The sequence below is a fragment of the Callorhinus ursinus genome, unplaced genomic scaffold, assembly GCF_003265705.2.
Source record: "Callorhinus ursinus isolate GAN/ISIS: 27379988/994484 unplaced genomic scaffold, GSC_fseal_2.0 scaffold35, whole genome shotgun sequence".
NCBI classification, from domain to species: Eukaryota; Metazoa; Chordata; class Mammalia; order Carnivora; family Otariidae; genus Callorhinus; species Callorhinus ursinus.
The window spans coordinates 1,476,871-1,503,733 of record NW_027397097.1 but is presented as its reverse complement, the minus strand read 5'-3'; the positions used below and the strand labels follow the sequence as shown (position 1 = coordinate 1,503,733).

Sequence of the window (26,863 nt, the reverse complement as noted above, 5' to 3'; positions counted from 1 at the left end):
GACGTGGGGACTCGATCCCAGGACCCTGGGACCATGACCTGAGCCAAAGGCAGACGCTTAACTGACTGAGCTACCCAGGCGCCCCAATAAACTTTATTTTTAAGAGTGATTCTAGGTTTGCATCAAAATTGAGTGAAGGTACACAGATTTCCCATACGCCCCTGCCCCCGTACATGCATAGCTCCCCCATGGTTAGCAAACCCCCCCCCACCCCGCCCTGAGTGGTACATTTGTAACAATTGATAAATCCATCAGTTTGATAACAAATCGGTAAACCACTGACACATCACCATCACTCAGAGTCTGCACTTTACATTGGAGTTGACTTTTGGTGTTGCACAGTCTGTGGGTTTGGACAAATGTATAATGACATGTATCTATTGTCATTATAGTCTCGTATAGGCTAGTTTCACTGCCCTAAAGGTCCTCTGAGCCCCACCTGTGTATCCCTCCCTCCCCCTCAACCCCTGACAACCATTGGTCTTTTTTTTTACTTTCCTAGTTTTGCCTTTTCCAGAAGGTCTGTGCCTTTTGAAAATGTGAAACAAAGCAATATGGGAGAAGACTGGTTTTCTTTTTCTTGTCCGCTTCCTCTTCTTTTCTTGCTTGATTTTCTTTCTTTCTTTCTGGTCTTAGGACACATTTTTGCTTACCATTCATTGTGTAAGTTTTGAATAAATGACACAATGAATGGCTGTAGCGTTTACGTGAGGGCCACTACTGAGCAAAGGCCTTTCATTCACCAACATTTATTGAGCAACTACTGTGTACCAGTATAAATGACAGGGTCCCTGCTCTCAAGAAGTTCCACCTAGGGGCGCCTGGGTGGCTCATCGGTTAAGCATCTGCCTTCGGCTCAGGTCCTGACCCAGTCCTGCGTTGGACTCCCTGCTCAGTGGGGAGTCTGCTTCTCCCTCTCCCTCTGCCCTTGTGCTGGTGCTCTCTCTCTCTCTCTCTGACAAATAAAATCTTAAAAAAAAAGTTTCATCTAAATGGGGATAGGCATATCAACAATAGAGTAAATGATCAACAAATACAGTGTTATAACTATCATGGAAGTCTTTCAGAGTTCAGCTGGGAGCACAAAATAGGGACAGGTTTTCAGTTTGAGTCCTAGAAGCTTTATGGAGAAGATCATTCTTGAGCTGAGTCTTGAAAGATGGAAAGGAGCTTTATGAGACTCTTCCCATGAACAGCTTACACCCTTCTCTTTGTATACACCAGCAAGAACACTTAACACCAGAAGAGTCAAACCCAGCAGTAAAAGCTAGGCTACTTTTGCAGAAGCTCTCCTCTGTTCCCCGCCAGGAAGGGGAAGCCTTTAGCAGCCTGAAAGCCTTCTTTAGTCTTCTGAGACATATTATCAGACTGTTACTGTTCTGTATCGAGATAGGAGTTACCATATCTGAAAGCGTGCATTAGAAACTTCAGGTTAAAGTAGGCAAGGATTCTACCTGGAAAGATCAGCTGGGGCTGGAGAGCATGGGAACCAGAGTCCTAGGTGCAGGGTAATGGGCCCAGGGGTCAGAGCCAGCAAGAGGGGCTAGTGTAGCAGGTTAGACTGATACCAGGACGGGAGGGGTATTTTCTCCTAGGCTACCTTCATATAGCCTACAGCTTACACGTGACCTAACTTACGAGAGTCAGACCGCAGCAGAAAACAGTGTTTCTGAGATAGAACAGAGGTATGAGAGCTGAGAAGACACTTCACACCCACTAGGATAGGTACCTTAAAAACAAAAACAAAGAAAAGATGGAAAATAGCTATTATTGGCAAGGGTGTGGAGAAATTGGAATCTTCGTACATTTCTAATGATAATGTAAAATGGTTCAGCTACTGTGGAGAACAGTGTGGTTGTTCATAGAACAACTCAGAAAGTTAAACATAGAGTTACCATATAGCCCAGAAACGTACCCAAGGAATTGAAAACAAGCACTCAAGTCCATGTACCCATATTCAGAGCAGCGGTGTTCACAGTGGTCAGAAGCTACAAACAACCCAAATGTCTATCGGTGGACAAATGGCTAAGTAAGTGGTAGTATATAACTACAATGGACTGTTAGCCAGCCGCAAAAAGGAATGAAGTTCTTACACGTGCCACAACATGGGTGAACCTGGAAAGCATGCTAAGTGAAAGAAGATAGACGTAAAAGGTTACCTATTGTATGATTCCATTTATATGAAATATCCAGAATAGATACATCCACAGAGAAAGAAGACAGATGGGTGGCTGGCAGAGGCTGGAGGAAGTGAGAAATGGGGAGGGACTGCTAGTGCGTATAGGGTTTCTTTTGGGGTAATGTTAATGTTCTAAAATTAATTGTGCTGTTGGTTGCACAACCTTGTAAATATGATAAGACCATTGAATTATACTTTTTGAATTTTCATTTTTAATTTTTTAAGATTTATTTATTTATTTGGAGAGAGGGAGAGAGCATGAGCAGGGGGAGGGGCAGAGGAAGAGGGAGAAGCAGACTTCCCGCTGAGCAGGGAGCCCAATGTGGCCTGATCCCAGGACCCTGGGACCATGACCTGAGCAGAAGGCAGATGCTTAACTAATTGAGCCACCCAAGTGCCCCTATTTTAATTTTTTTTAAAAAAAGATTTATTTATTTTAGAAACGGAGAACGCACAAGCGTGGGGAGAGGCAGAGGGAGAGAGAGAATCTCAAGCAGACTCCATGCTGAGTGTGGAGCCTGAGGCGGGGCTTGATCCCAGGACCCTGAGATCATGACCTGAGCCGAAACCAAGCATTGGATGCCTAACCATCTGAGCCACCCAGGCGCCCCTGAATTGCACATTTTATTTTATTTTTAATTTAAAAAATTTTTTTGGATTCAGAACAAGGTTTATTTGTCTGCAAACCTATGGTCTTCCTACATGAATTGCACATTTTAAAAAGAGTGAATTTTAGGGTATATGAATTATATCTCAATGATAATAAAACATGTAGAGCTTGATTTTTTTGTAACTCTTAGATTTCCATTAAGAGAACTCCTTATAAAATGTAGGAAAGTAAAGTACCTTGGTCTCTTTTGCAAATTTCCACTCACTGTATGACCTTGTATAGGTCGGTTTTCTCAGGATGTGTTTTCTGATTTGTATTATGAAACAATTGAGCTAAAGGATCCTTTCAGGTGAACATTCCATGATTTTTGAGAGGAAACCCTTTGATTGATAAGTGTCCTGGTAAAAGGATAAAAGACAGGAAGTCTGTTCCTTCCACTGCTGTCTGTATCCTGTACTTTTAGGAATCGGTCCTTGGCCCTTGCCTTATCAAGTGACCCTTGGCAATTCAGTTCTCCTACCTAGATTTTGGTTTCTCTGTTTGTAAGATGGGCTTGGTCATTAAGGCTCTTACTGGCTCCCTCCTTCAAGGACTCTGATAGAACTGGGTGTTCTCCTGGGAGCTAAGGTTTTTGGAATCCAGCAGCTGTCCTGATGGCAAAACTGTTTTAATACTTTCCTACTGATGGCTTGTTAAAGAAAATTTTTGAAAAATTGCCAGATGGAATCTGAGGAAAATACTAGGAAGCTCTTTGCCAGGAGACTTCTGCAAGGATGGAGCCGTGCGTGGTGGGTACCTGAAAAGAATCCCTTGATCTGTGTCCCTCCAGCTCTGTTTTCCCATCTGAGCATGGGCTAAAATCCCTACTTCAGTGCTGTTCCCTGCCCAACCCCATGCAGGACTTAGCGTGATGGCCGGTGGTTGTGCCCCGAGGGTGAGTTCTTAAGGCTGTGGTTCTTTCGGGCTCACCAGGAGGCAGGTAGTAGATAAGCACCCCAGAGAACCAGGGCCAGGTACAGCTACCTTGCCCAGCCTTAATGAAATTCCTGCCATCAGTCGACGCTTGAGAAATCTCAAATCAGAGGTTCGTTGTGCAGTAGCCGGGAAGGTCTGCTGAGTGATCAGGGCCCCTCTGTCCCCAGCAGCCTCCGAGCTTGGAAAGGGGGAAGACGGATCAGACTGGCCCAGCACAGAGCGCCTCAGGGCCCATTTTCTGGCAGTAGAAGGCACCTCTGTCCTCCCACCGTGGCCACAGAGCAGCACGTCGCCTTTTCAGGCTCCTCCACTGGCGGAGCTGGCCTAGGCTTGCATGATCCATCCGGGCCCCCCTAGCAGTGCTACGGTCAGGGGTTAGGTGTGCTCCGACACCCGGGGTCCCCAGGCAGCTTGCAGTGGAGGGCTCCGCGGATGCTTCTCTCTGGCAGCACGGCCTTCTCTGGGGGGTTTTTCCTCCTCTGCAGGGAATTTCTCAGAAATGGAGGCTCAGGAGATGAGGTGAATTTTTAGAGGTCATTCAGCTCTTAAATGGCAGAGCCATGGCTCAGACCCGATCTGTGGCTTATATTTCAGTGTTTTTGGTACTGTGTTGTCCCATTCTCCACTTCTGGTAGAGCAAGCAAGATAGAATATAAAGAATTCCATTTGAAATCAAGCAAACTGGCTCTGTCATTCAGTGGCTTTGTGACCTTGGGTACATTCGTAAAGTTCCCTATGTCCTTATTTCCCCTAAATAAATGGTAGCTACTGTTTTTAGTGTGTGCCTACTGTGGTTAATCCTGGGCCAGTGTAGCCTCTGAGCTTTTAGCAGGGGTATTGAGAAGGGTGTGGAGCGGGGCCTGCAGAGTAGTTGTTGGGGTGGTGGGGAGGCTGTGGAGAGGAAGGGCAAGCCTACACCTTGTCTTCCTTCCTCAGCAGCTCAGATAATGGGGAGAAGTCCCCTGGAAGCGGGAGTAGCTCCTCTCCAGCAAAGCTTGTTTTTCTTCTCTGTCAGCTCTATCCTTACCTTACCCTCTTTTTCTTTTGTTTTTCAACTCATTTTTCAAGCCTTCTCTAGGATGCCTTTCCAGCTTTTTCCCGGGCATGTTCAACCCTTCCCTCTTACTTTCCTCTGGGATCCTATAACCCTTTGTACCTGCCTTTTTTTTTTTTTTTTTTAAATAACAATCTGTTTTCCTGTTACCCTTTAAACGGGGAACTCCTTGAGGGTAGAAACAGCTTTGTTCATCTGTCGTCATAACGCAGCGTATGGCCCAGCAATGAGCAGGTGTCGGGAAATGTATGCTAGAAGTTTCCCAGAAGGAGGCTGGGCCTCTTCAGAGCTATAAGACAGGGGAGATGGGGGAAGAGTCTGGCCCAGTTTGGTAGCGGGGAGAGTACCATGGAGTGTCTTGTGCGGACTGGTGAGTCAGTGAGAGCACTGTTTGGGCTGTAACCAGAAGCAGGAGGAATAAGTCCTCCAGGTTAACCACACGCCTCAGCACCGACGGCTGTGCAGATGACCAAAGAAATTCCTAGCGCCTATGGCAGTGGCAGTGAGGGGCAGGGGTGTCGTGGGCACTGGAGAAGGTGGCGAGAATAGATTGGGAGAGGGGATTCTTCTAGAAAGTGATAATGATTGGAGGCTTGCTTTCTCAATGCTCACTGTACCCTGAAAATCCTCACCATTACTCCTGCCTCTGTTAACATGGTAGCATCTCATTGTTATACCCTCCTCCCTTCCTCAGGCCTGATTGTATTAACAGTTGACCGCATTTTGCTGAAGTCTATTTGCAGCACTCGGGCTGGGATTTCTGCCACCCTCTGGCTCCCCAGGTCCTAGCCAGCTTCCCTGGCTTAGCTCTGTTCACCTAGCCAGCCACAGCTGCTCTCAGGAAAGCTCCGAGGTCCGTCTGCCCTGGCCGTGCTCGCTGGGTATGGGGTGGGTTCTGAGAGCGGAGCTTGTGGAGGGGCTCTCAGGCCAGCTAGTTGTACTCGCCTTGTCCTTTCACACGGACTTTGTATTGTACCCCCTTTCCTAGTAAAACCTGCCTGCCTTCTTCCCTTTTTCTTTCCTTTCCACCTGCGCTGAGTACCTGCTCTGGTTAGGCCCTGTGCTAAGTACGGGGCCATAGAGAGAAATAAGCCTTGTGCCCTGGCCCTGAGGAACTCACAGACTATCAGAAGGCAACCAGCATGAGAGTTGAAAAACACACAGGGAGTCCCTGAGATAGCAGTAGATAACCCATGTTTACCTGTCCAAAGAGTGGGGTGGTTAGGGAATCCTAGTCAGAGGAGAAGGAATGGAAACATCGCTGTAGACTTGTAGTGGGCTGGGCAGGTGGTAGGAAGTGAAGAATGGGAATGGGGTTAGGATGGAGAGAAGTACATCATTAGTAAGGCACGGACTAGATTCTTCATTTCCCCTCTTTTTCTGATATTTTGGTTTATAGATTCTGTGTTAGGGTTCTCCAGAGAAACATAACCTGGATGGATGGATGGATGGATGGACAGACAGATAGACAGAAAGATATGAGGTTTATTATAGGAATTGACTCACGTGATGATGGAGGCCTAGAAGTTCCATGATCTGCCGTCTGCACCCAGAGAGCCAGGAAAGCCAGTGGTACTGTTCAGTCTGAGTTCAAGGCCTGCGAATCAGGGGACAGCTGCTGTAAGTCCCAGTCTGAGTCCAAAGACCCAACAAGCAGGACTGCTGATATAAGACGGCAGAAGATGGATGTCTCAGCTCAAGCTGAGAGAGCAAATTCATCCTTCCTCCGCCTTCTGGTTCTATTCAGGCTGTCAGTGGCCTGAGGGTGATTTAATGAAGACAGTCTTCTTCACTCAGTCTACCGACTGAAATACTAATCTGTTATGAAGTCAACCTCACAGACACACCCAGAAAGCTCTCTTGGCATCCCTTAGCCCAGTTGAGTTGACACATAAAATTAACATCACAGATTCCCTTAGGATTGTGGGGTTCCATCCAGCCCTTGTACCGAAGGGACTTGATAATTCTCACCTCTTCTTCCAGCTTTAAACTTCTCCTCTTCTTTAAACTCCACATCCACATTCTTGATTACCTACTGGAAATGTCCATCTGAAGATTTCCAGAACACCTCAAAGCACTCTCATTCATAACTGTGTGCTTGATCTCGTTAGTAATTGTGTGACAATGCATTTTAGAGCTGAGGAAGCAGGGATCCGGATGAGGCAGAAGCAAGCAGAGAAGCCAGACTCCCTAAGACTCAGTGCAGGATGCTTCTTTCGATGGCATAAGAATCCGTCTACTGAGGAGCCCCTTGCCCTTACCAGGCCCTGGGATCCTATCTGTGCTACTCCCCCATCCTCAACCTGAGGGTAACCTGCTGCCCTGACTCCCACATCTGCAGCTCCTCTGAGCCCACCGCTGCTCCATCCCAGCTTGGGAACAATGCAGGCAGGGGCCGCGGGAGCAGCCCTGCTGTCCTCATGGCGTCTCTTCAGGTCTCCTGTGCCGTGGCGCAGAGCCCAGCTCTGATAGACTGGGAACAATGGCAGGCTCCAGGAGTGGCCCTCTTCTGCTTGGCTCAGTTCTCAGGACATGGCTTTCGTACTTACCTTCTGGTGGTGTTCCTTGTTCGGCTTTTCAGTTTCGCTCTGAACCCCCGCCACCAGCACTGTGCCACATTGCCGCCAGGCGTTCTCCGGAGGTGGATCTGCGCCTCTGTTCCTGGCACGTGCAGTATCTTATATATTCCATCCTCTCGATGTTCCTCCTGTCCTCTGGTCTCTGGATTGAGCCCACAGCCTAGAAATGCTCTTCCACAGATGGGCCTTGCAGACCTTTACCTGATCTGGGCTCTGCCTCTTGTACCTAGAATAGGCAAGTTGTCCAGGGGACCTGGCTCCTGCAGGAACTTCAGTCCCACACCCAGGCCTCAAGCTCTAGTGGTAATTGCTTTATACTCTTAGCAACCATCCCCTTCTCCCCGCTCTAGCGCTCTAGCATTGCTTATCCCGCCAGACAGAAGCCACTGCATGTGGGCACGTGGGCTCATCGGAGGCCAGGGGTAGCTGGGATGCCATGAGAAGGCACTCATTTTTAGGGAAGTATGATTTAATAAGCTTCCTGTACTGCTCTCGGGCCTCTCTTCCAAAGTAGGCAGAGAGCTTACTATACTAGTGTGTGGCAAGTGTGTGTCTAAGAAGAGCAACTAAGTCCTCTGGAGTGGGAAGGCTTCACACAGGAGGGGATGCGGTGGAGTCTGCAAGGCTGACTGTGCAGTGGGCAGTTGTCTCACTATGGCTTCCTCTTTGGCAGTGACCCGCCATAATCACCTCAAGGACTTCATGCTGGTGGTGTCTATAGTTATTGGTGTGGGCGGCTGCTGGTTTGCCTACATCCAGAACCGGTACTCAAAGGAGCACATGAAGAAGATGATGAAGGATCTAGAGGGGTTACACCGAGCTGAGCAGAGTCTGCATGACCTTCAGGAAAGGTAAGGCCCTTTCCCCATCCCCACAGCTGTGGTGCCTCCCGCTCTTGGGGGCCTCCTGTTTCCACCTGGGTTGTGGGCCATCTCGCCCCTGACACACGCTGACGGGGCTGGGCTGTGCCACACTTCCAGAACTGCTTTGTAGGTTCCTGCCGTTGCTGTTGCACAGGCAAATACCCCTCCCCAGGGCAGGAGCTTACTTCTGTCAGAGATCTTGAGCTTCCACGGTTGGATGGCTTGCCCATTCTATCCTCCTTCTGGCATCTGAACTGTTATCCTTCCTGTAATTAACTGTTCCTCACTGTTCCCTAAAGAAATCTCACAAATCTGTCTTCCTGATACTTGTACTTCTTTCTTTCTTTCTTTTTTTAAAAGATTTTATTTATTTATTTGACAGAGAGGGAACACAAGCAGGGGGAGCAGGAGAGGGAGAAGCAGGCTTCCCGTGGAGCAGGGAACCCGTCATGGGGCTCGATCCCAGGACCCTGGGATCACGACCTGAGCCGAAGGCAGACGCTTAACGACTGAGCCACCCAGGCGCCCCTGTAGTTCTTTCTTGTATGGAATCTAAATCTCATAAGTACTCACTTGTTATGTGACTTTGGGTAAATCCCCTTCCTTTTCCGGGACTGAGTTCCTCATCAGTAATATGAAGGGGTTGAACCAGGAGAACACTAATGGCCTTCTAGCCCTGAGAGTCGATTCTGTTTAAACAAAACATGACTTAAAGACTGTTGTAGGAGATCTAGCTGTGAAAAGAAGGTGCCAGTCAGTCAGTCAGTTAGCCCAAGTACATTCTGACATCTAGGAACCAGGTCTGTGCTGGGAATTGTAAGGAATTCACTGCTCCTGGGGCAACAAAGCTCACGCACAGACGAAGGAGCAGTGAGCACACACTTAGTGCAGTGACTTGTGCCCACTGATGGCATGAGGACTCTAAGAACAGGAAGGCAGGAGATGAGTGGATGTGGACTCCAGAAGGCAACCTTGAAAGATGGGTAGGGGGGTCCTGGTAGTTAAGGTTGAACATACAGAGTGAGGCCAGATTCCTGGCACCTTAAGCCTCACATGGATAAGTTTTAGTAAGATGCAAAAAGCAATAGAGCATTAATGCAGGTATTTGGTGGGCGCCTGGGTGGCTCAGTTGATTGAGCGACTGCCTTCGGCTCAGGTCATGATCCCGGAGTACTGGGATTGAGTCCCGCATCAGGCTCCCTGCTCAGCAGGGAGTCTGCTTCTCCCTCTGACCCTACCCCCTCTTGTGCTCTCTCTCTCTCAAATGAATAAAATTTTTTAAAAAATGCAGGTATTTTGTGTTTTGCTTTGTTGGTTGTTGTTTTCAAATTTTATTTATTTATTTATTTGAGAGATAGAGCGAGAGAGCATAAGCGGGGGAGGGGGCAGCAGGCAGAGGGAGAAGCAGGCTTCCCGCTGAGCAGGGAGCCCAGCGTGGGACTCAATCCCAGGACCCTGAGATCATGACCTGAGCTGAAGGCAGACACTTAACCGGCTGAGCCACCCAGGCGCCCCAGCTTTGTTTTGTTTTTGAGAAGAGGAGGGACCTACTTCAGGACTGTCTTTTAGAAAATTATTCTGGCAGCTTAGGGATTCTAGTTGGGAAGTCTTTGTAGGAATCCATGTAAAAGGAAATGACATCTGGCTCTTTTCTGTTACTTTTAAATGATAGATACTCTTTTCTTTGGAGGGCGGGGAAAGGATTTCTTATGAGCTAGGTATTGTTAACTACTTAAATGCATTATTTTTTAATCACGAAGAGATGAGGGCTCAGAGAAGGTGAGTGCTTTGTTTAGGGTCACGTAACAGGAAGTCGTGAGCCAGGAGTTTTGACACCCACAGGGTGCTGTCTCGGTAAAGGCGGCCCAATCAGATTCATTTCCATTGGCTGGGTTTCTAAGGGGCAAGTGGAGTTTTATTTCTGAGCTGATTCCTGGCTACTTTTCTGGGCCCCTTGTTCCTGGGCCCTTTGCCAACTGGGGGCTAAAAGCTGCTGTCTGGGCAGTCCCCATTCTTCATTTGTCTGAAAAGCATGTACTGTTTTCATTCCAAAGGCAAAGAATCTAGGCAGGAGACATTCCAAGTTTGGGGATAAAACTAAGCTCCCAGCCCTCCCCACTCCCAAGGCCTCCAGAGCTTAATGACCGCTGTGGCACTTGGGAGGAACGAATGCACGTGCACACCCAGAGACGGGCTTACACACGTGCACACACACGTCTGCCTCTGACAGTGTCCACACACCTCTTCGTCCCTCCTTACTTTACCGGGCCTGTGCTGCCAGTCACCACAGAGCTTTTTTTTTTTACAGAGTTCCTGATACTTTGGGCGAATAAATGTAATGCTACATGTGCATTCCAGGTAGGATTTCATTGGGTTTCGAGATAATTCTTTGAGGGGATTTTGATTCCCATTTAGAAATGAAGAAACAGGCCTGGTACAAGGAACGGACTTGCCCTTAGTCACATAGCTACTTAGAGCTGGGGCCTGCAGGCAGGCTGCCTCATTCCCTTACTTGCGATGCTAACTGACCGCTGCCTTCAAGAAGCTCAGGCTTCTGTGGAGGAGATGGAGTGGGGTGAGGCTTGACTGTGCGTGTATTTGCTCATTTCTGCACCCAGTAGTACTTACTGATCTTCGTCTCTACCAGATCTCGTTAGGACTATAAAAGTGGGTCAAGGTTTTTGATTCTACTTTAAAAGGGTTCCCTAGTATCTGGACAAGACAGATCATAGGTTTTCCTGAAGGGGCTGCTCTTCAGTGAAGAACTGAATCCCTAATGGTGTAATTTCAGGAAGTTGGGTCGTGGAAGAATACAGTAAAGGAGGGTATTGAGCAAGGGAAGGAGCAGGGGGTAGGAAATGGCGCCTCAGATTTGTTGTTAGCTGTGCCAGTATCGCCACCTGGTGTGTACGTTGGGGAGACTCAACTTCCCTTTCCAGGGACAAAGTGGGCAGAAGCCTGCAGTTTGTCAGCAGGAAGCTTGCAGCCTAGACCTTTCCCCTCGTCCCTCCCTGCTGGTCCCACCACCTCGTTTGAGACGTCAGCCACTGACAGATCTGGACTTGGCAGTTTTTAGAGGTTGAGTTCTGTTTTCAGAACTTCTGTTCTCTCTCTGCCTTTTCTGTTTCACCTACTTAATTAACTCAGTGGTCAGTGCTCTTTTCTGAGGGCTCCTTTTGTTCTGTAGCTTATCCATCTGTACCTCATGTCTAAGCCATAGAGCCCTGTCTTCTTCATCATCCTTTCCCCTCCTACCCTGGTCCCCTGTCACTTGGTGTTTCTTACCAGGATAGGAAGACCTGACCGTGGCCAAGTCCTTCCCTTCTTCCAGAGGGATTAGGAAACTCTTACTCTTTCTTTTGGGTCTAGCCCAGGCCTCACCTTCCCTGTCTCCTTTCAGGCAGAGTTGGTCACTCCATCCTTTGGGCTCATCCAGCAGCTTGTAGGTCTCTCTCTTATAGAACTTATCACACTGTGTATAGTTATCTGTTTACTTGTCTATATTGGGCTAGATCATGAGCTCCCCAGTGGCCCAGACAATTTTCTCATTCATCTCCATATACCTAGGACTGAGTGCAGGGCTTGGCATTCAGTAGACACTTGGAAGTACTTGTTGAAAGAATGGATGAATGAATGGGTGGATTAACATGGACATGTAGAGCAAGGAACGGAGGAGGGAAGGAGGCTGGGTGGTTTTGTCAGTGAACAGAGAGAATGTGTGGGTGGGCATAAAGGTATATTTTCATCATAACTGAGCCCTTGAGATCTTACCCACCATGAAAGATACTCAGAAAGGAAACTCAGGCGTGGGAGCAGCAGGGGGCTCTCCTAAGCCCTGCCCAGCCCCTTTGGCCTGAATTTCATTTTTCTGTGCTCCTGGGAACAGGTACTTAGGACTCCAAGAGTTGCTACTCAATGATTCCTTTCTTGTCTTCCCTAAATATCCCCCTGCCACCACCCCAGTCATATCCCAGCCATTCTGCCTTCTCTGGATCTTTGGGATAGCTTGCAGGGTATTCTACATTTGTTGAACCTTCCAGATAGCCCGGGATGAGGGGAATAACTATGGGACTTGGACTCATACAGATTGGAATTCCAGTCTCCATTCTACCTGCAATTACTTCCCCTCCCTAAGTCTTAAATCCGGACCGTCCTAGGCTGGTAATGATACATTATTATCTGAGGGGGGACACACGGAAATACCCTGTAAACTAGTAGTTGTTAGGATCTTAGTATATGCGCCACCTCAGAGGAGGGAATCATATACCCAGGAACCTAGCTTGATTGCTGGCAGCAGAATGATGGCCAAAATGATAAGAGCTATGGTAGCCACTGTGGTTTCTCTGGGCCCTGAGCTAACTCAGAGCCAGTCAACAAAATAGGCAGAATATATTCTCAGTGCCAGAGCCCTCATTTTCCTCTTTGATGCTACGACTTGTGGCGTATGGGCTGGCACCCTTGCCGGGCCTTCTCCAGCTCCCTGCATCGCCCCCAGGCTGCACAAGGCCCAAGAGGAGCACCGCACAGTGGAGGTGGAAAAGGTCCATCTGGAGAAGAAGCTGCGTGATGAGATCAACCTTGCCAAGCAGGAAGCCCAGCGGCTGAAGGAGCTGCGGGAGGGTACAGAGAATGAGCGGAGCCGCCAAAAATACGCCGAGGAGGAGCTGGAGCAGGTAGGAGAGTGCACAAATTCCTGGACGTGCTCGGGGGTGAGGGGGCAGAAAAGAGCAGGGACCAGAAGGCTGGCCGGAATGTTTCATGAGAGAGGACTTGGAAATCGGGCTCCAAGAATATCTTCAAGAGTCAATAGAGTCTTACCAATAAGAGTAGTGGAGAAGTTGCAAAAAAAAAAAAAAAGGTCAAGGAATAGGGGATAACAGGTGTAAACAGTTACTTTGTTTCTTTTTTGATTGAAGTATTTACATAAAGTGTACAAATCATAAATATACAGCTGGAAAGCTTTTACATGAGCATGTACCTGTATAACCACCATCCAGATCAAGATATAGAATATCTTTTTTTTTTTTTTTTAAGATTTATGTATTTGAGAGAGAGAGAGAGAGAGAGCATGCACCTGAGTGGTGGGGAGAGGAACAGAGGGAGAGGGAGAAGCAGACTCCCTGCAGAGCAGGGAGCCCGATGCGGAGCTCGATCCCAGGAACCCAGGATCACGACTTGAGTCGAAAGCAGAGGCTTAACCGACTGAGCCACCCAGGCGCCCCCAGAATATCTTTTAAGCACCCCTTCTGGTCCTGTAGTTTGTTTGTTTGGTTTTTGCTCTCTTAATATTGTCTTTTAATGAACAGAAGGTCTTGATTTTAATGAAGTCCAATTTAATCTTTTTTTAAAACAGTTGATACTTTTTGTGGCCTGTTTAAGAAATCTTTCCCATTTCCCAAGATATTTTTCTAAATTTTCTTCCAGAAGTGTTATTGTTTTACTTTTCACATTAGGTTTGTAGTTTATTTCAAATTAGTTTTTGTGTATGATATGAGGTAGGAAGTCAAGTTTCTTTTTTTTTTCAGGTAGATACTTTATTATGTATCCATTTTTCTATCCTTGTACCACATTGCCTTCTACTAAGGTTTGATATTGCTAGTAAGTTCTCCAGCTTTATTGATGGCCTAGGTTCTTTGAATTTCTATAATTAGCTTGTCATTCTACTACTCTTCCCTACTCCCCCCAAAAAAGTCTTGCTGGGATTTTTCTTGTTTTTGCTTTGAATCTATAGATTAATGTGGGGAAAATTGACATTTTAACCAAACAAGTCTTCTAGTCCATGAGCATTGTTTATCCTGTCATCTATTTAGGCTTTTTATTTATTTATTTAATTTTTTAAAAAGAGTTTCTATTTATTTGAGACAGAGAGAAGGAGAGAGAGACAAGCAGGGGGAGCAGCAGAGGGAGAGGGAGAAGCAGACTGCCCGCTGAGCAGGGAGCCCAATGCAGGGCTGGATCCCAGGACCCTGGGACCATGACCTTAGCCAAAGGCAGATGCTTAACCAGCTGAGCCACCCAGGTGCCCCTATTTAGGCCTTTTAAAATTTCTCTCAGCAATGTTTTGTAGTTTTCAGTTGTAGACGTCTTGCACTTTGAAAAAAATTTTTGACTTCTTATTTTTCTAGCCTTTTTTTTTTTTTTAAGATTTTATTTTTAAGCAATCTTTATACCCAACGTGGGACTCAAACTCATGACCCTGAGATCGAGCGTTGCATGTTCCACTGACTGAGCCAACTTTGTGCCCCTTATTTTTCTAGCTTCTTGAGGTGGAAGATTAGGTTATTGATTTTAAACCTTTAATCTTTTCCAACATAGGCATTTAGAGCTATAAATTTCCCAGCTCAGCACTCACTGCATTAGCTGCTGCATTTACTAAGTTCTGGTATTTCATATTTTCATTATCATTCAGTTTAAAAGATTTTCTAATTTCTATTGCAAATTTTTTTGGGGGGGCATGGTTATTTAGAGTAAGTATGTGGCCTAATTTTCACACACCTGGGGGACTTTTCTAGTTATCTTTCTCATTGATTTCTAATTTAGTTTTGCTGTGGTCAGAGAACAGATACTGTATGTTTTCAGTTCTTTCAAATGTTGAGACTTGGTTTATGTAAACAGGCTAAACAATACAATTGAAAGGCAAAGAGTTGTCAGATTGGATAAAAAAACAAAACCCAGCTATGTGCTGTTTACAAGAGATACACTTTAAAGATACAAAATGGTTCAAAGTAAAAGGATGAGAAAAGATATAGGCTACAAACACAGAAGAAAATAAAGCAGGAGTAGTTATATTAATATCAGACAAAGCAGGCGTTACAGCAGGAAGTATCACTGGAGACAAAAATGATACATGTGTGAAGCTAACAGTAACATATAACAACACTTGATTTGCATACATCTAACAATATAGTTAAAAAATATATAAAGCAAATATTGAAGAAACTAAAAGTGTAATAGACACATTTATAATCAAAGTTAGAGATTGTAAAACACCCCTGTCAATAATAAGCAGCCCAAAATATCAGTAAGGATGTAAAACATTTAAACATGATTAATCAGTTTGCCCTTATGGACACAAACAGAGCATTTCGCCAGACAACCACAGAATGCACACGCTCTTTCGTGTTGGCGGAGTGCTGCTGCTGCATTCCCTCCTCTCCTTCTGGGGATCCAGTATTCATGCAAGACCTTTTCACTGGATTCCACTCATCTCTTATGCTTACTTAGTTGTGTCTTTTTTTTTTTTTTTTCTCTCTCTCTGCTTTGGTTTGGTTATTTTCTATTGATTTATCTTTGATTCCCCAATCCTGTGTTCTGCTGTGAGCATTGTGCTGTTTAACCCATCCAGTGGGATCCTACTCTCAGATACTGTAGTTTCCAGATCTAGAATGCTCATTTTACTCTTTTATAGATTCCAGTTTCCTGCCCAGAATTTCCATCTTTTCATCTTTTGTGTCTATCTTTTCTGTATTTTCTTTAGTATTTCAATCATAGTTATTTTAAAGTCCTTTTCTGGTAACTCTAACATTTGGATCACTTATGAGACTGCCTATTTTTCCTCTTGATTATTGGTTATATTTTCCTGCCTCTTCTGATGTCTAGTAATATATTTTTAGTAAATACTGGACAGTGTGTATAAAACAATAACAGAGGCCCCAGATGATTTTATCCTCCGTCAAATAGAGGCTCCCCCCCCACCCCCTTTCTCCTGTACGTAGGATACGTAGGTACGTAGGATGAGGACCTAATCACGTCAGGCCAATCAGAAATTGAGCCATGTTGGAACTGGGTTGTAGGTTTAGTAAGACTTGGTCTAGCAGTCATTTGTCCCAGTTTCTCAGGCACATCCCTTCCTTTTTCTTGAGAGCTAGTGGATTTCTTTCTCCTGAGCCCATGAGAAATTCATGTCTGTCACTGGGAGGATTTTAATTTAGCTCTTTGGCCTCCTGCTCTGAGGGGAGGATCAGCAGTGTGTTTGAAACGGGTCCCTTCCGGAATTCCCGCAATATTTTGTTTCCTAAGTATTATGAAATTGTGGGAGATCTTATTGCACTCTTTGGCCTAGTTACGTGTTCTCCTGCACAGCCTCAGAACTCAGTAAATGCTCAATGAAGAAAATGGGGTGTATGTTTGGGACATCTCAATTTCCAATCTGTCATATCAGTATCATACTACCAGCAAAAACTAGGCTGGTTTCCCTGGGTCCCAGTGGAGTTGCACTGCCCGCGCCGAGCCCATTTATCAGCTCTGACCCAGAACCATCAAAAGCCTCCAAGGAAGAAAATGGCTGACAATTGTGAACTCACCTTAGAAAGCCTTTTTCCCCTCTCTGGATTTTTAGTTCATCTAATTCAGTGGTTCTCAAACTTTTTGGTCTCAGGATCTTTTTACTCTTACAAACTATTTAGGACCTCAAAGAACATTTTTAAAGGGGCAATTTGTTGCTATTTACTCTGTTAGAAGTTAGAACTAGGAAAACTAAAAAATATTTACTAGTTCAGGGGTACCTGGCTGGCTCAGTGAGAAAAGCGTGCAACTCTTGATCTCAAGGTTGTGAGTTTGAGCCCCCCCCCAAAAAACCCAAATAATCTTAAAAAATTTACTAATTCATTTAAAATGAGTATATTAAACTCTTTATATGTTAACATAAATAATATTTTTTGAAAAATGACTGCATTTTTCAAAATAAAAAATGTAGTGAGAAATGATTTTTTTTTACAATTTTGTAAATATTTTTAATATCTGGTTTAATAGACTACTGGATTCTTATATTAGTATCTATATTCAATCTGTTATGATATTCTTCATCATGTAGCCTCAGGAGAAATCTATAATTTGTTGTGAGAGAAAGGGAGTGAAAAAGGTAGGTAAATAATGTCTCAGTATTGTTACAAAAATAGTTTGAGCTCACAGATGCCCTGAAAGGATGCACTCAAGGATCCCTGGATCCTACTTTGAGAACTGTAGAACTAGTCCTTGTTGCTTCTAGAGCCATCTGATGTCCTTGAAAATTTTTCATAATTATAATAATTTGTTTTTCAAGAATTTCATAATTTTCGGAACGTAGCTTTCCCCAGATGTTGTGATGGATCAGAATTGTTCTTGGGGCACCTGGGTGGCTCAGTCGTTAGGTGTGTGCCTTCGGCTCAGGTCATGATCCCGGGGTCCTGGGATTGAGCCCTGCATCGGGCTCCCTGCTCAGCGGGAAGCCTGCCTCTCCCTCTCCCACTCCCCTGTTTGTATTCCCTCTCTTGCTGTCTCTCTTGCTGTCAAATAAATAAATAAAATCTTAAAAAAAAAAAAGAATTGTTCTTGTGCTGTGACCTACTACATCCTGTGGGGGAGTGGGAGTCAGGTGTGACCCTAGAAAGCACATGGCCAGTGGTTATTAACGTTGCTGCATATTAGAATCACTGGGAGAGCAGTCGAGATTTTTGATATCCAGGCCAGCACCCCAGATCGGTGAAATCAGAACCTGGATTTGGGTCCAGATTTCAGTATTTTTAAAGTTCCCCCAGGTGATTCCAGGGTGTGGCAGGTTGAGAACCACAGCCATAGAATAAAAGAATATTCTGACTTGCCACAGTTCTCATCTCCTTCAGGCATATATACCTTGTATGTGGCAAGATGTGTCTGTCTCTGTCTCCTTGCCCCCCCGCCCCCCCCTAGTTTCCTTTTCCCCATTTTGTAAGTATTTCTCCCATTAAAAAGTTTTGAGCCTGTTAGGCCAGCCCTTCCAACTGTCACACTTCCCTCTATTTCCTCTTTTTCCTCGTCTCTTCCCATTCTCCCCTTAGCCTTTCCCATTTCTTTCACTCCTTTCAAGGTAGAACTGGATCATTCATTTCAGACTTGGTGTATTAGACTCGGCGGTATCTGTTCTTCATTTTAAATCTACAAAGCCAGGAGTGGGCTATGTTATAGTTTCTCTTCCAAGGAACAAAAACCATGTGAAGATTGGGCCTCTCATTGGCTGTCTAAGGAATAAAGGTGTTCTGTCCTTAGCTGAGGCCCTCCCAGTCTATCATATGCCATGGGTAGAACCTCGGGCCTGCTCTGGGGTACTTGCCCCATTGGCTGAAGGTGGGCATAATAAGCCTGCTCTCAATCCCTTTTCTTTGGGATTCTGACCAGCTAAAGGTCAGTGAATACTGTAGCCTGGGGAAGATAGCAAGGAATCCAGTGTGTGTAATGTCTGTGTAATCTCAGACCTTCCACGTTCAGTGCTTTGTGATGGTCTACTTCATTGTATGCTCCTTGCTTGAGAAGTCAGTAAGGAGATTTCTGCTTACACAGTGGTTCTTTCATGTCTTGGCCTCGTTAAAAGTAAGCACGATTGTTGTCTACTCCCTTTGTAGAGGGTGCCCTTCAAAGCTTACCTGCCCTGCTCAATGGGAGAATCATAGACCTAGCCTCTGGGCTACAGAGACTTTGGAGAGCATTCAGGCCAACGCCCTTCCGGAGTAGCAATCATTTTTAAGGTCTCTGACCTGAGCTGTTCTCATACCTCGTCCTGAGATCACCCCTTCACTTATGGTTGGGATTTGTGAGGGAGAAAGTCTTTCCTCACACAGAATTGAGATGTGCAGGACCAGTTGAGTGACAGACCAGGGACCAGAACCAGATTTCCAGGTTCCCAGTCAAGTGCTTTTCCTGCCACATCATGATGTCATGAGGTCTAAGCACAGACCCCAACTCTCAGAAAGAGGATGGTTCACTGAGCTGACCTGTGCCTCAAGAGAGCAGGGAAGATTGCTGGGGATTGGCTGTGGACCGGGAGAGACAGGTAATTGTGTGGGCAAACAGCACTCTAGTCTAGGCAGCAAAAAAAATCTCAATTTGAGATCTAGTTGACACTACTGACTGTGTGACCCTGAGTAGGTGACTGTCCCCTGAGCTTGCCTCCTGTGGTGTATAAAATATGGAGAATAATCCTTGCCCTTTCTGCCTTTTGAGAGGCTTGAAAGCGCCCATGAGCTAGCAGGTGAGAACTCCGAATTTGGTGGTATCAGACAGAGGCACTGGAGGGGGTCTTGGCAGCAGTAAATGGTCACACCCTCTTGGCTGCACAGGTCCGGGAGGCCCTGAGGAAAGCAGAGAAGGAACTGGAGTCACACAGCTCGTGGTACGCTCCAGAGGCCCTTCAGAAGTGGCTGCAGCTGACACACGAGGTGGAGGTGCAGTACTATAACATCAAGAAGCAAAACGCCGAGAAGCAGCTGCTGGTGGCCAAGGAGGGGGTGAGACGCGCCCTCCTGCTGTCCTCTGTGCTCCTGGCCCGCTCCCTTCCCCCACCCTGCCTCCTTGCCTCCACCTCTCTCCGTCCCAACTGTGGGACCAAGAGATATCCCGGTGCTGGGTTCTGTTTCTTTTCCTGATACATAGTTCCTGATGATGTCCTCAAGTTTCTGGAGGAGGGAATGAGGGAAAGATGAAGCCGGTGGAGGCAGGTAGAGGGAAGGCTCTGTCAGCGCCGGCCCGCCATGGGGCAGAGCCCTCCTGGGGTCGGGGGGTCTAGCAGGGGGTCCCGCTGCTTCTCTCATTGCCTCCATCTTCTCTCCTCCCCCACTCTTTGCCCTTCCCTTGCCTTCCTTTTCCTTCTTCTCTTCTTCTCTCTTGTGCAGCCTAAGCTGTGCTAGGAGGAGGAAGGGGACCCAGCCACAGAAAGGCACTTCTCATTTTCCAACCTCTAATCCCTGCTCTGTTTAAGCTGAGGACCTCATTTTGCAGGCTGAGAAGATAAAAAAGAAGAGAAACACACTCTTCGGCACCTTCCACGTGGCCCACAGCTCTTCTCTGGACGACGTGGATCACAAAATCCTAACTGCAAAGTAAGTAGCACCTGCTGCCCGGCTCTGGCGCTGTCCATCCATCCTCAGAGCTGGAGGGTGGGCAGAGTCTCCGACCCCAGGTGTACTTCTTCACTGGTAGAGGGGCGGCCCTGGTCTCCTGTCCCGGCCTTTACCCGCCTCCCACATTGCTCTTAAGTGTCTGACTTAATTGTGGTTATTTGCAACGCTCCCCCCCGCTTGCTCCTCTGAGAGGCCTCATTCCTGCTGGGGCTCCCAGGCACCCATGGCTTCACTTCTGTCCCGTGTGCTCCAGGCAAGCTCTGAGTGAGGTGACGGCAGCACTGCGGGAGCGCCTGCACCGTTGGCAGCAGATTGAGATCCTCTGTGGCTTCCAGATTGTCAACAACCCCGGCATCCACTCCCTGGTGGCTGCTCTCAACATAGACCCCAGCTGGATGGGCAGTACGCGTCCCAACCCCGCCCACTTCATCATGACGGATGATGTGGATGACTTGGATGAGGAGATGGTGTCACCCTTGTCCATGCAATGTAGGTGACCTCCTGGGTGGGGGTGAGGGAAGGAGCCTCTGGGGCCCGGGTTGAGAAGTTGTTGGCCATTGCTGTGCTTCAGCAGCATCTGGGGCAGATGCCAAGGGAGTGAGGTCAGTGCCCGGCCGTGGGTCATAACGCACAGCTCACATCAGGCTACTCCTCTATGGTTGTGTTCTTGGTGGATTTTTCTCACTGTATGTTCTGTCTGCCCCTCTGGGGCTACTGTATTCAGTGTGTCTCCCTTCACTCTGTGTTTTTAAAATCGCTTTATCCTCCTTTCTCTTCCCCATGTGCCTTTATAAAAACAATCTCCTTTAGTGGTTCATAATATAAAAATGATATTCATTTTTGCCTCTTGAGTGCTTTTATTTATGTGTTTTTTTTTTTTTTAAGATTCTATTTATTTATCTGACAGAGAGAGACACAGCGAGAGAGGGAACACAAGCAGGGGGAGTGGGAGAGGGAGAAGCAGGCTCTTCGCGGAGCAGGGGAGCCCGATGCGGGGCCTGGGACCATGACCTGAGCCGAAGGCAGACGCTTAACCGTCTGAGCCACCCAGGCGCCCCTGTGTTTTCATTTTTATATTCTTTATTTTAATTGCTAAAGTGGACGAATGGGATGCTATCTTTTTTCTCTCTGCCTTTTTGTGTGAGGCCCCATGAAGCAATAGTCCCTTAAAGAGAAGTAGCCCTAAGTCCTCCAAGCCAGAAAGACGTTCTTGTCCCGGAGGGATCTCCTGCACAAGCATGTCTGGCTTTCCACCTGAATGCTTGGACCTCTGCACCCTTTCCTGGGCCTTCCCTCCCCGTCTTCTCCCCTCCAGTGGTGAGAGCTGAGTAGAGCAAAGCCAGGAGACAACTGTGGGAAATCTTCTGCAAATGAGGGGCTTACCCCTGAGTGGCCTGGTTGAAATTTTCTCTGGATCAGAGGCGATTTTAAGGAAAAGCTGTGGTCCTGGGCCCGTATCCCATGAGGCTGGCCTAGGGGCTCACTTTCAGAAAGCCAGATTCTTTCCTCAGGCTGGATTCCAGCTCCAGGCAGGATTTGTTTGCACATTTGTTCAGCAATACTTTGCCTCCGGCCAAGCCACGTTGTCACCATGGTGTGATGTCCTATGAGGGCTTTAATCAAAAGCCCAAGGAGGTTAGGATCACTGGCAGGCAGATCTTGATCCTAAAGGCTCCTATGTTCCATGGATTGGAAGGGACCTTCATTAGCTCCGAGCTACCCACCCCTTGCCCCCGGCCCTCCCTTTATCCCACTGAAGGATGGGCTGAAGCCCTCTGTAAATCACATTCTCTTCTCCTTTTGGCCTGGCTGTTGGACCCTAGATGCTGCCTGGCTGATGGGGCGTAGGTTCAGTGATCGCTCTCTCTGCTCAACATCCGCCGGCTCGGATGATCAGTCCCTCTGGAAATACCCGGGTTTGAGGAGCCCCTTTGGGGCTTTTGTTTTTCCGACTTTTGGGACTAAACAGCACTCCTACCCCATGAGCCCCTTCTGCCTGCCTGCCTCACTCCCCTGCCTGCTCCCTCTGTTCCCTCAGCACTGCCCCTACTAACTGCAGGGAGAGGTTCGGGGGTGAGAAGAATCAGCCTGCTCAGCTGAGGGCTAGAGAGAGAACACCCATGGTGATGGAAGGCTTGGGCTTCTCTCTTCAGCCCAGCTAGACAGAAGTCCTGGTGGCCCTTCTTCCAGCTGGGCTGGGATGGAAAGAGAGAAGGAAAGTTCCTTTCTCCCTTTTCTCCCTTTTCTTCTCCCTTTTCTTCTTTTTCCCCCTTTACCTCTTTCTGTTCCATGCTGCTTCTTCCTCTTCTGCCTTAAAAGCCACCAGTCATAGAAGCCCTGCCTCCCCAGCGCTCCATCACTGTGGAATTGTGTTCTCTCCCTTGCGGCCCCTCCGTGGCTTCTGGCACCCTCGTCACCTGGCTCTTTCTCCCATCTTTAGGGAGAAGTCAGGGCGGCCCATCTCACAGGGTAGAGGAGTAAAAACAAAGGTAGAAATTCTCTTTCCAGCTGGAGCTGGAAGTGAGCCCAAGGGGGATGCTCTAGCACATTCCCAAGTTGCCTGTTGTCCACATATCCCCTTCACTGGGCCGGGTGGTCGTCATCTGCCAAGAGCCTGATCTATAGCATCGTTCCAAGAGCTGGCTCTTTGTTGTCTGCACGCTTGTTAGAAGAAATTTGGAAAGTGAAAAGTATAAATATGGGCATTAAAAAAAGGTACCCAGAGCTCCACCCTATTTGAGCATCTTCTCTGACAGTCTTCTGAGGTCTGTGGAATTTTTAATAATTTTTTATGTGGTCAAGGTAATAATGACCACTACTATTTATTGAGTGCCATGAACTGTGCCAGGTACTTTAAATGCGCTCTCCTGAAGCCTCACAACAACTCTGCAGGATTTTATAAATCAGGACTTAAGGTAGGGAAGTAAGTTGCACAAGGTCATGGCTACAAGTGGAAAGGCTTTGTTTCAGACTCTAGTCTGTTGTGTTCCATAGCTTGAGGTATTTCTTTTATGTCTAATTTTGTATCCTTTTGTTTCCCCTGAGCAATTTTAGTAGGTATTTTTGTATGTTTTTCAAATCTTAAGCAGCATTTTTAATAGCTGTGGAGTTTTCCAGCAATTGGATATACTATCATTTTCCCCTTGTTCCAACTTTATGTGTACTATCACATAATTATTACTACCGATGTGATGAGCGTGTTTGTGTATAAATCCTTGTCTACACTGCGAATTATTTCCTGAGGTTGGCTTTCTAGAAAGGCTGGTTCTTAGCGCTCTCCTGGACCTTGCCCCCCCACCCCCATCCCACCCGGCCCTGCCTGTTCCTCCCACTCACCGCCCTGCCTCTCCTTTCTAGTCATGGTGGCCCTCGGTCTCCTTCCATTGCAGCTGCCACTAAAACTGCCCTGGGCACCTCATCATGAATTTCCCCTTCCTTTCAGGAGCCCTGGTGGGAGGTCTTTGGGAGGAGGTGCCTCAGTCTCCAGATTGGGCACCAAGGGCCCAGAGTGGGCCGCAGCAAGCATTTCTCCAGGGGGCAGACCTGCTTGCCTGCCAGCCTGAAGGAGGCTGGCCCTCCCTCACCCTTTCCTCCCTCTCTTTGCAGCTCCCACCCTGCAGTGCAGTGTCCGGCAGCGGCTGACGGAGCCACAGCATGGCCTGGGATCTCAGAGGTTGGTAGAGGGCGAGGCTGGCCACTTCTTGACAAGCCGGGTCTCTCTGAGGCGAATGTGCAGCCTTTCATCTGGACAGTCTTTCAGTTCTGAAGGCCACGGGACCAGCGCTCCATCTGCCTCTGCTTCTTCTTCCTGCTCCTCTCCCGCCTCCACCACCACCTCCTCCTCCACCACCACCTCCTCCACCACCACCTCCATCACCACCGTCCATGTCCACCCTGTTTATTACCACCACAGCACTTCCTATTTCCTCCAGATGGGGCCCTACCCTGGCCCACTCCCTTCTGACAGCAGCGCTGTGAGGCCTGGGCATTCAGAGAGCTTGGGGTATTGGCTGTCTCTCTTCTCTTTCTTTCCTGCCTTCCTTCCCTTTCTGCTGCCTTTACCTTGGCCTCTGCCTGCTGGCTGCTGCTTGGTCAGCTGGGTCTGTGTGTGTATGTGTGTGTGTGTGTGTGTGTGTGTGTGTATGTGTGTGTGTGTGCAGTGGGGCATCTTCTCCTTGTTCTCTCCCAGCCCCAGGGCTCCTTCTTAAGGTCAGCCTCACTTCCCACAACTTTGTGCCCTTCTCTGTTTGGGCTTTGCCGACTCTAAAAATGAGTCAGCGCCCCTCCCTCGTGGTCCTGTCGCACTTGGGCCTGAACTCTGCACCTGCACATTCGTTGTTTCACTGGAGGCCTTGCTTCCTTTACCCCTCTGATAGAACATTTAGGGATACCTGCTCTGGGCCAGGCTCTGCGGGGCAGGGGGATTCCTAGATGATAAGATACAATCCCAGCGTCCGGGAGAGGTACACAGACACTTATGGAACAAGTTGAGAAGTGCTACGGGGGTGTTGAGGAGGGAGTGACTAACAGTGTGTACCTGGGTGGAGCACGTCACAAGAGAGATGACATTTGTGCTAATGCCCTGTGTGCAGGAGCAGAAGAAAGTGTGGTCTAGGCAGAGGAAGCCTGATGGGCAGAGGTGTGGAGGTTCAAGAGAATAGGATATAACTGTGGTTAGGACCTTGGACGTATGTTGGTGGGAAGGGGTGGCAGATGAGGCTAGGAGGGGGAGGGGCTTTGAGAGGCAGGGGGCTTGGGCCATCACCTTTTAGGAGAGGGAGCACTGCAAAAGGATTTCTGAAAGGAAGAGAATCAGATTTGCGTTTTAGAAATAACATTTTAGGGGCCTGTATAAAGAAGAGAAGGGGAGACTACAGAAATTTGGAAGTCATTGAGGTAGACCCGTAGGGGAGGTAGTGGGGTCTAGGCGTGGCAAGGGGAGGATTAATTTGGCAACGGGCTAGGAGGGGTCGAGGAGAGGGAGGGACCTAGGAGGACACTCCGGTTTCTGGCTTGGGTGACCAAATGGTTGTGGGACCCTTCACGGAATGAGGGAACTGAAGAGGAGAAACAAGTTCAGGGTTTTGGACAAGAAGTTTATAGGTGGGACGAACCTAAAGTACTCACTTTGAGTAGGGATTTAAGGTTCTGAAGGGTCAAGTAATTTTCCCCAGGTCCCACGGCTCATTAGGAACAGAACACAGAGTCGAACTTGACTTTCCAGGCCCGGACACTCTTCCGGTATTTCTGTCCTTCTACGAGGTCTCGATACGTGAACTGTGTAAGAACTGGGGAGAGGCTTCCTCCCACAGCCTGGTCTAGCAGCAGCCGGGCCTTTCCCAGCTAATACCTCAGGAGATAGGCTAGGGTCAGAGATGAGAGCCTTGAACAAGCTTAGGGGAGCCTCAGAAAGTCCTTCTCCAGAGGGACCTCTCATCTCCGAAGTTGTGACCCAGCCCAGCCCTGGCCTCTGGGCTTCAGCCTGCTCACACTGCTGTGGATTTTTGGTCCTGCTTCACTCTGGATGCCAGTCCCTCTCGCTCTGCTCCTGGAACATCCGGATAGTTATCCATGAGGGCTGTTCCTTTGTCTTTCACCAGGGGACTGCCTTTGCTAGCACTTTCACCCAGCACAGTGGCTCATTTTCATTCTCATCCTCATTGTCATCCAAAAGCTTAGGCAGGGAGACTGCCCCTCTCCATACAGGTGGAGAAGACTGGACTGGGGTTCGGGGCACTAGGGGGTGCTGCAAATCTCATGCTCCAAGGCCTAAGCCGAGGGCAGTGGGGAGGGAGGGCAGGGAGGTACATGCACCCACCTGGCCTGTTCACTACTGAATTTTCTTTTGCACCATGCACCAGAGGATCGTCTCTAAAGACAAACAGGCTCTCTAGTAAGGTTAGTAGCTTGGTATGGAAGCCCAAGGCAGCCCAGCCTTTGGGGAGGGACACCCCTGTCCTGAGTGTCTCAACGATTCAGGGAGGGAAAGTGAGCTTGCCTCAGCAGGCCTCTGACCTCCTGCATCTACCTGAGCTTCCTCCAGGCTCTTTTCTGGCTTTGGAAGGTCTCAGCTTTTAACTGATGACAAGGCATGGAGGGATGAGAATCATGGCCAAATGGGGCTGTGGGCCACGAGGAGTGAGGCTGGGAGGGCCCCAATCCCCTGACTGCTCTCCCTTGGCATTAGAAAAGTAAGCTCCTGGGATCCTCATCTTGTCAGCATAGAGGGCCCCTTTTCCCAGTGCGGTTGCTCCCCAGAACTGTCTCGGCACCTTGCTCAGTGGCCCATATGTGTGTAGAAAAGGCAGGATATGGAGAGGATCATCTTGGAGCTTAGGGAAACGAGGGCACATTTAGAAAGAAGGACAGCGTCAGATATCCGAAACCAAATATGAGACTGAACATGAGTAAACAGTAGAGGATGTGGTTGAAACAGTATCTGTAGGATGGAGTTGGAGCTGGGATTGTTCTCTGCTGTTCTTTGTCTCCAGGAAGATACTGGCCCATGGGGTAGTTGCTTAGTTAATTGTTTCCTACCGAGAATTAACCCTCCAGTAGCTATGAGCCAACCTTCTGCTTTTGCTTATTTTCGGGGCCTGGCGCCCTTCCTAATTTTTGACCCACAGCCTCCTCCTTTCCCGGTCCTATGGCGCTCTCCCCTCCCACTCCTGACTTTTCCCCTTTGCTTCCTGACTTGGATGTTTGAGCGTTTCCCTTAGCCCTCTCCTCTGGTCCTCCTGTGGGTTCTCTTCTG

At 47.8% G+C, this 26,863-nt stretch overlaps 1 protein-coding gene across 6 annotated transcripts in view; it reads left to right on the top strand.

Annotated features, from left to right (window-relative positions):
* STIM1 (stromal interaction molecule 1) overlaps positions 1-26,863 on the top strand; it is a 188,838-nt gene that overhangs the window by 158,674 nt on the left and 3,301 nt on the right. For 4 of the 6 annotated variants that reach the window (XM_073879621.1, XM_073879622.1, XM_073879623.1 and 1 more), the window contains 7 exons: positions 8,071-8,248; positions 12,756-12,933; positions 19,330-19,497; positions 19,988-20,088; positions 20,363-20,598; positions 21,933-22,025; positions 23,716-23,782. In XM_073879621.1, the coding sequence (XP_073735722.1) occupies positions 8,071-8,248; positions 12,756-12,933; positions 19,330-19,497; positions 19,988-20,088; positions 20,363-20,598; positions 21,933-22,025; positions 23,716-23,782 (1,021 nt within the window). Of the gene's footprint in view, positions 1-8,070; positions 8,249-12,755; positions 12,934-19,329; positions 19,498-19,987; positions 20,089-20,362; positions 20,599-21,932; positions 22,026-23,715; positions 23,783-25,970; positions 26,008-26,863 lie in introns of all 6 variants that reach the window. The other 2 variants (XM_073879625.1, XM_025848489.2) reach the window with 2 other exon arrangements.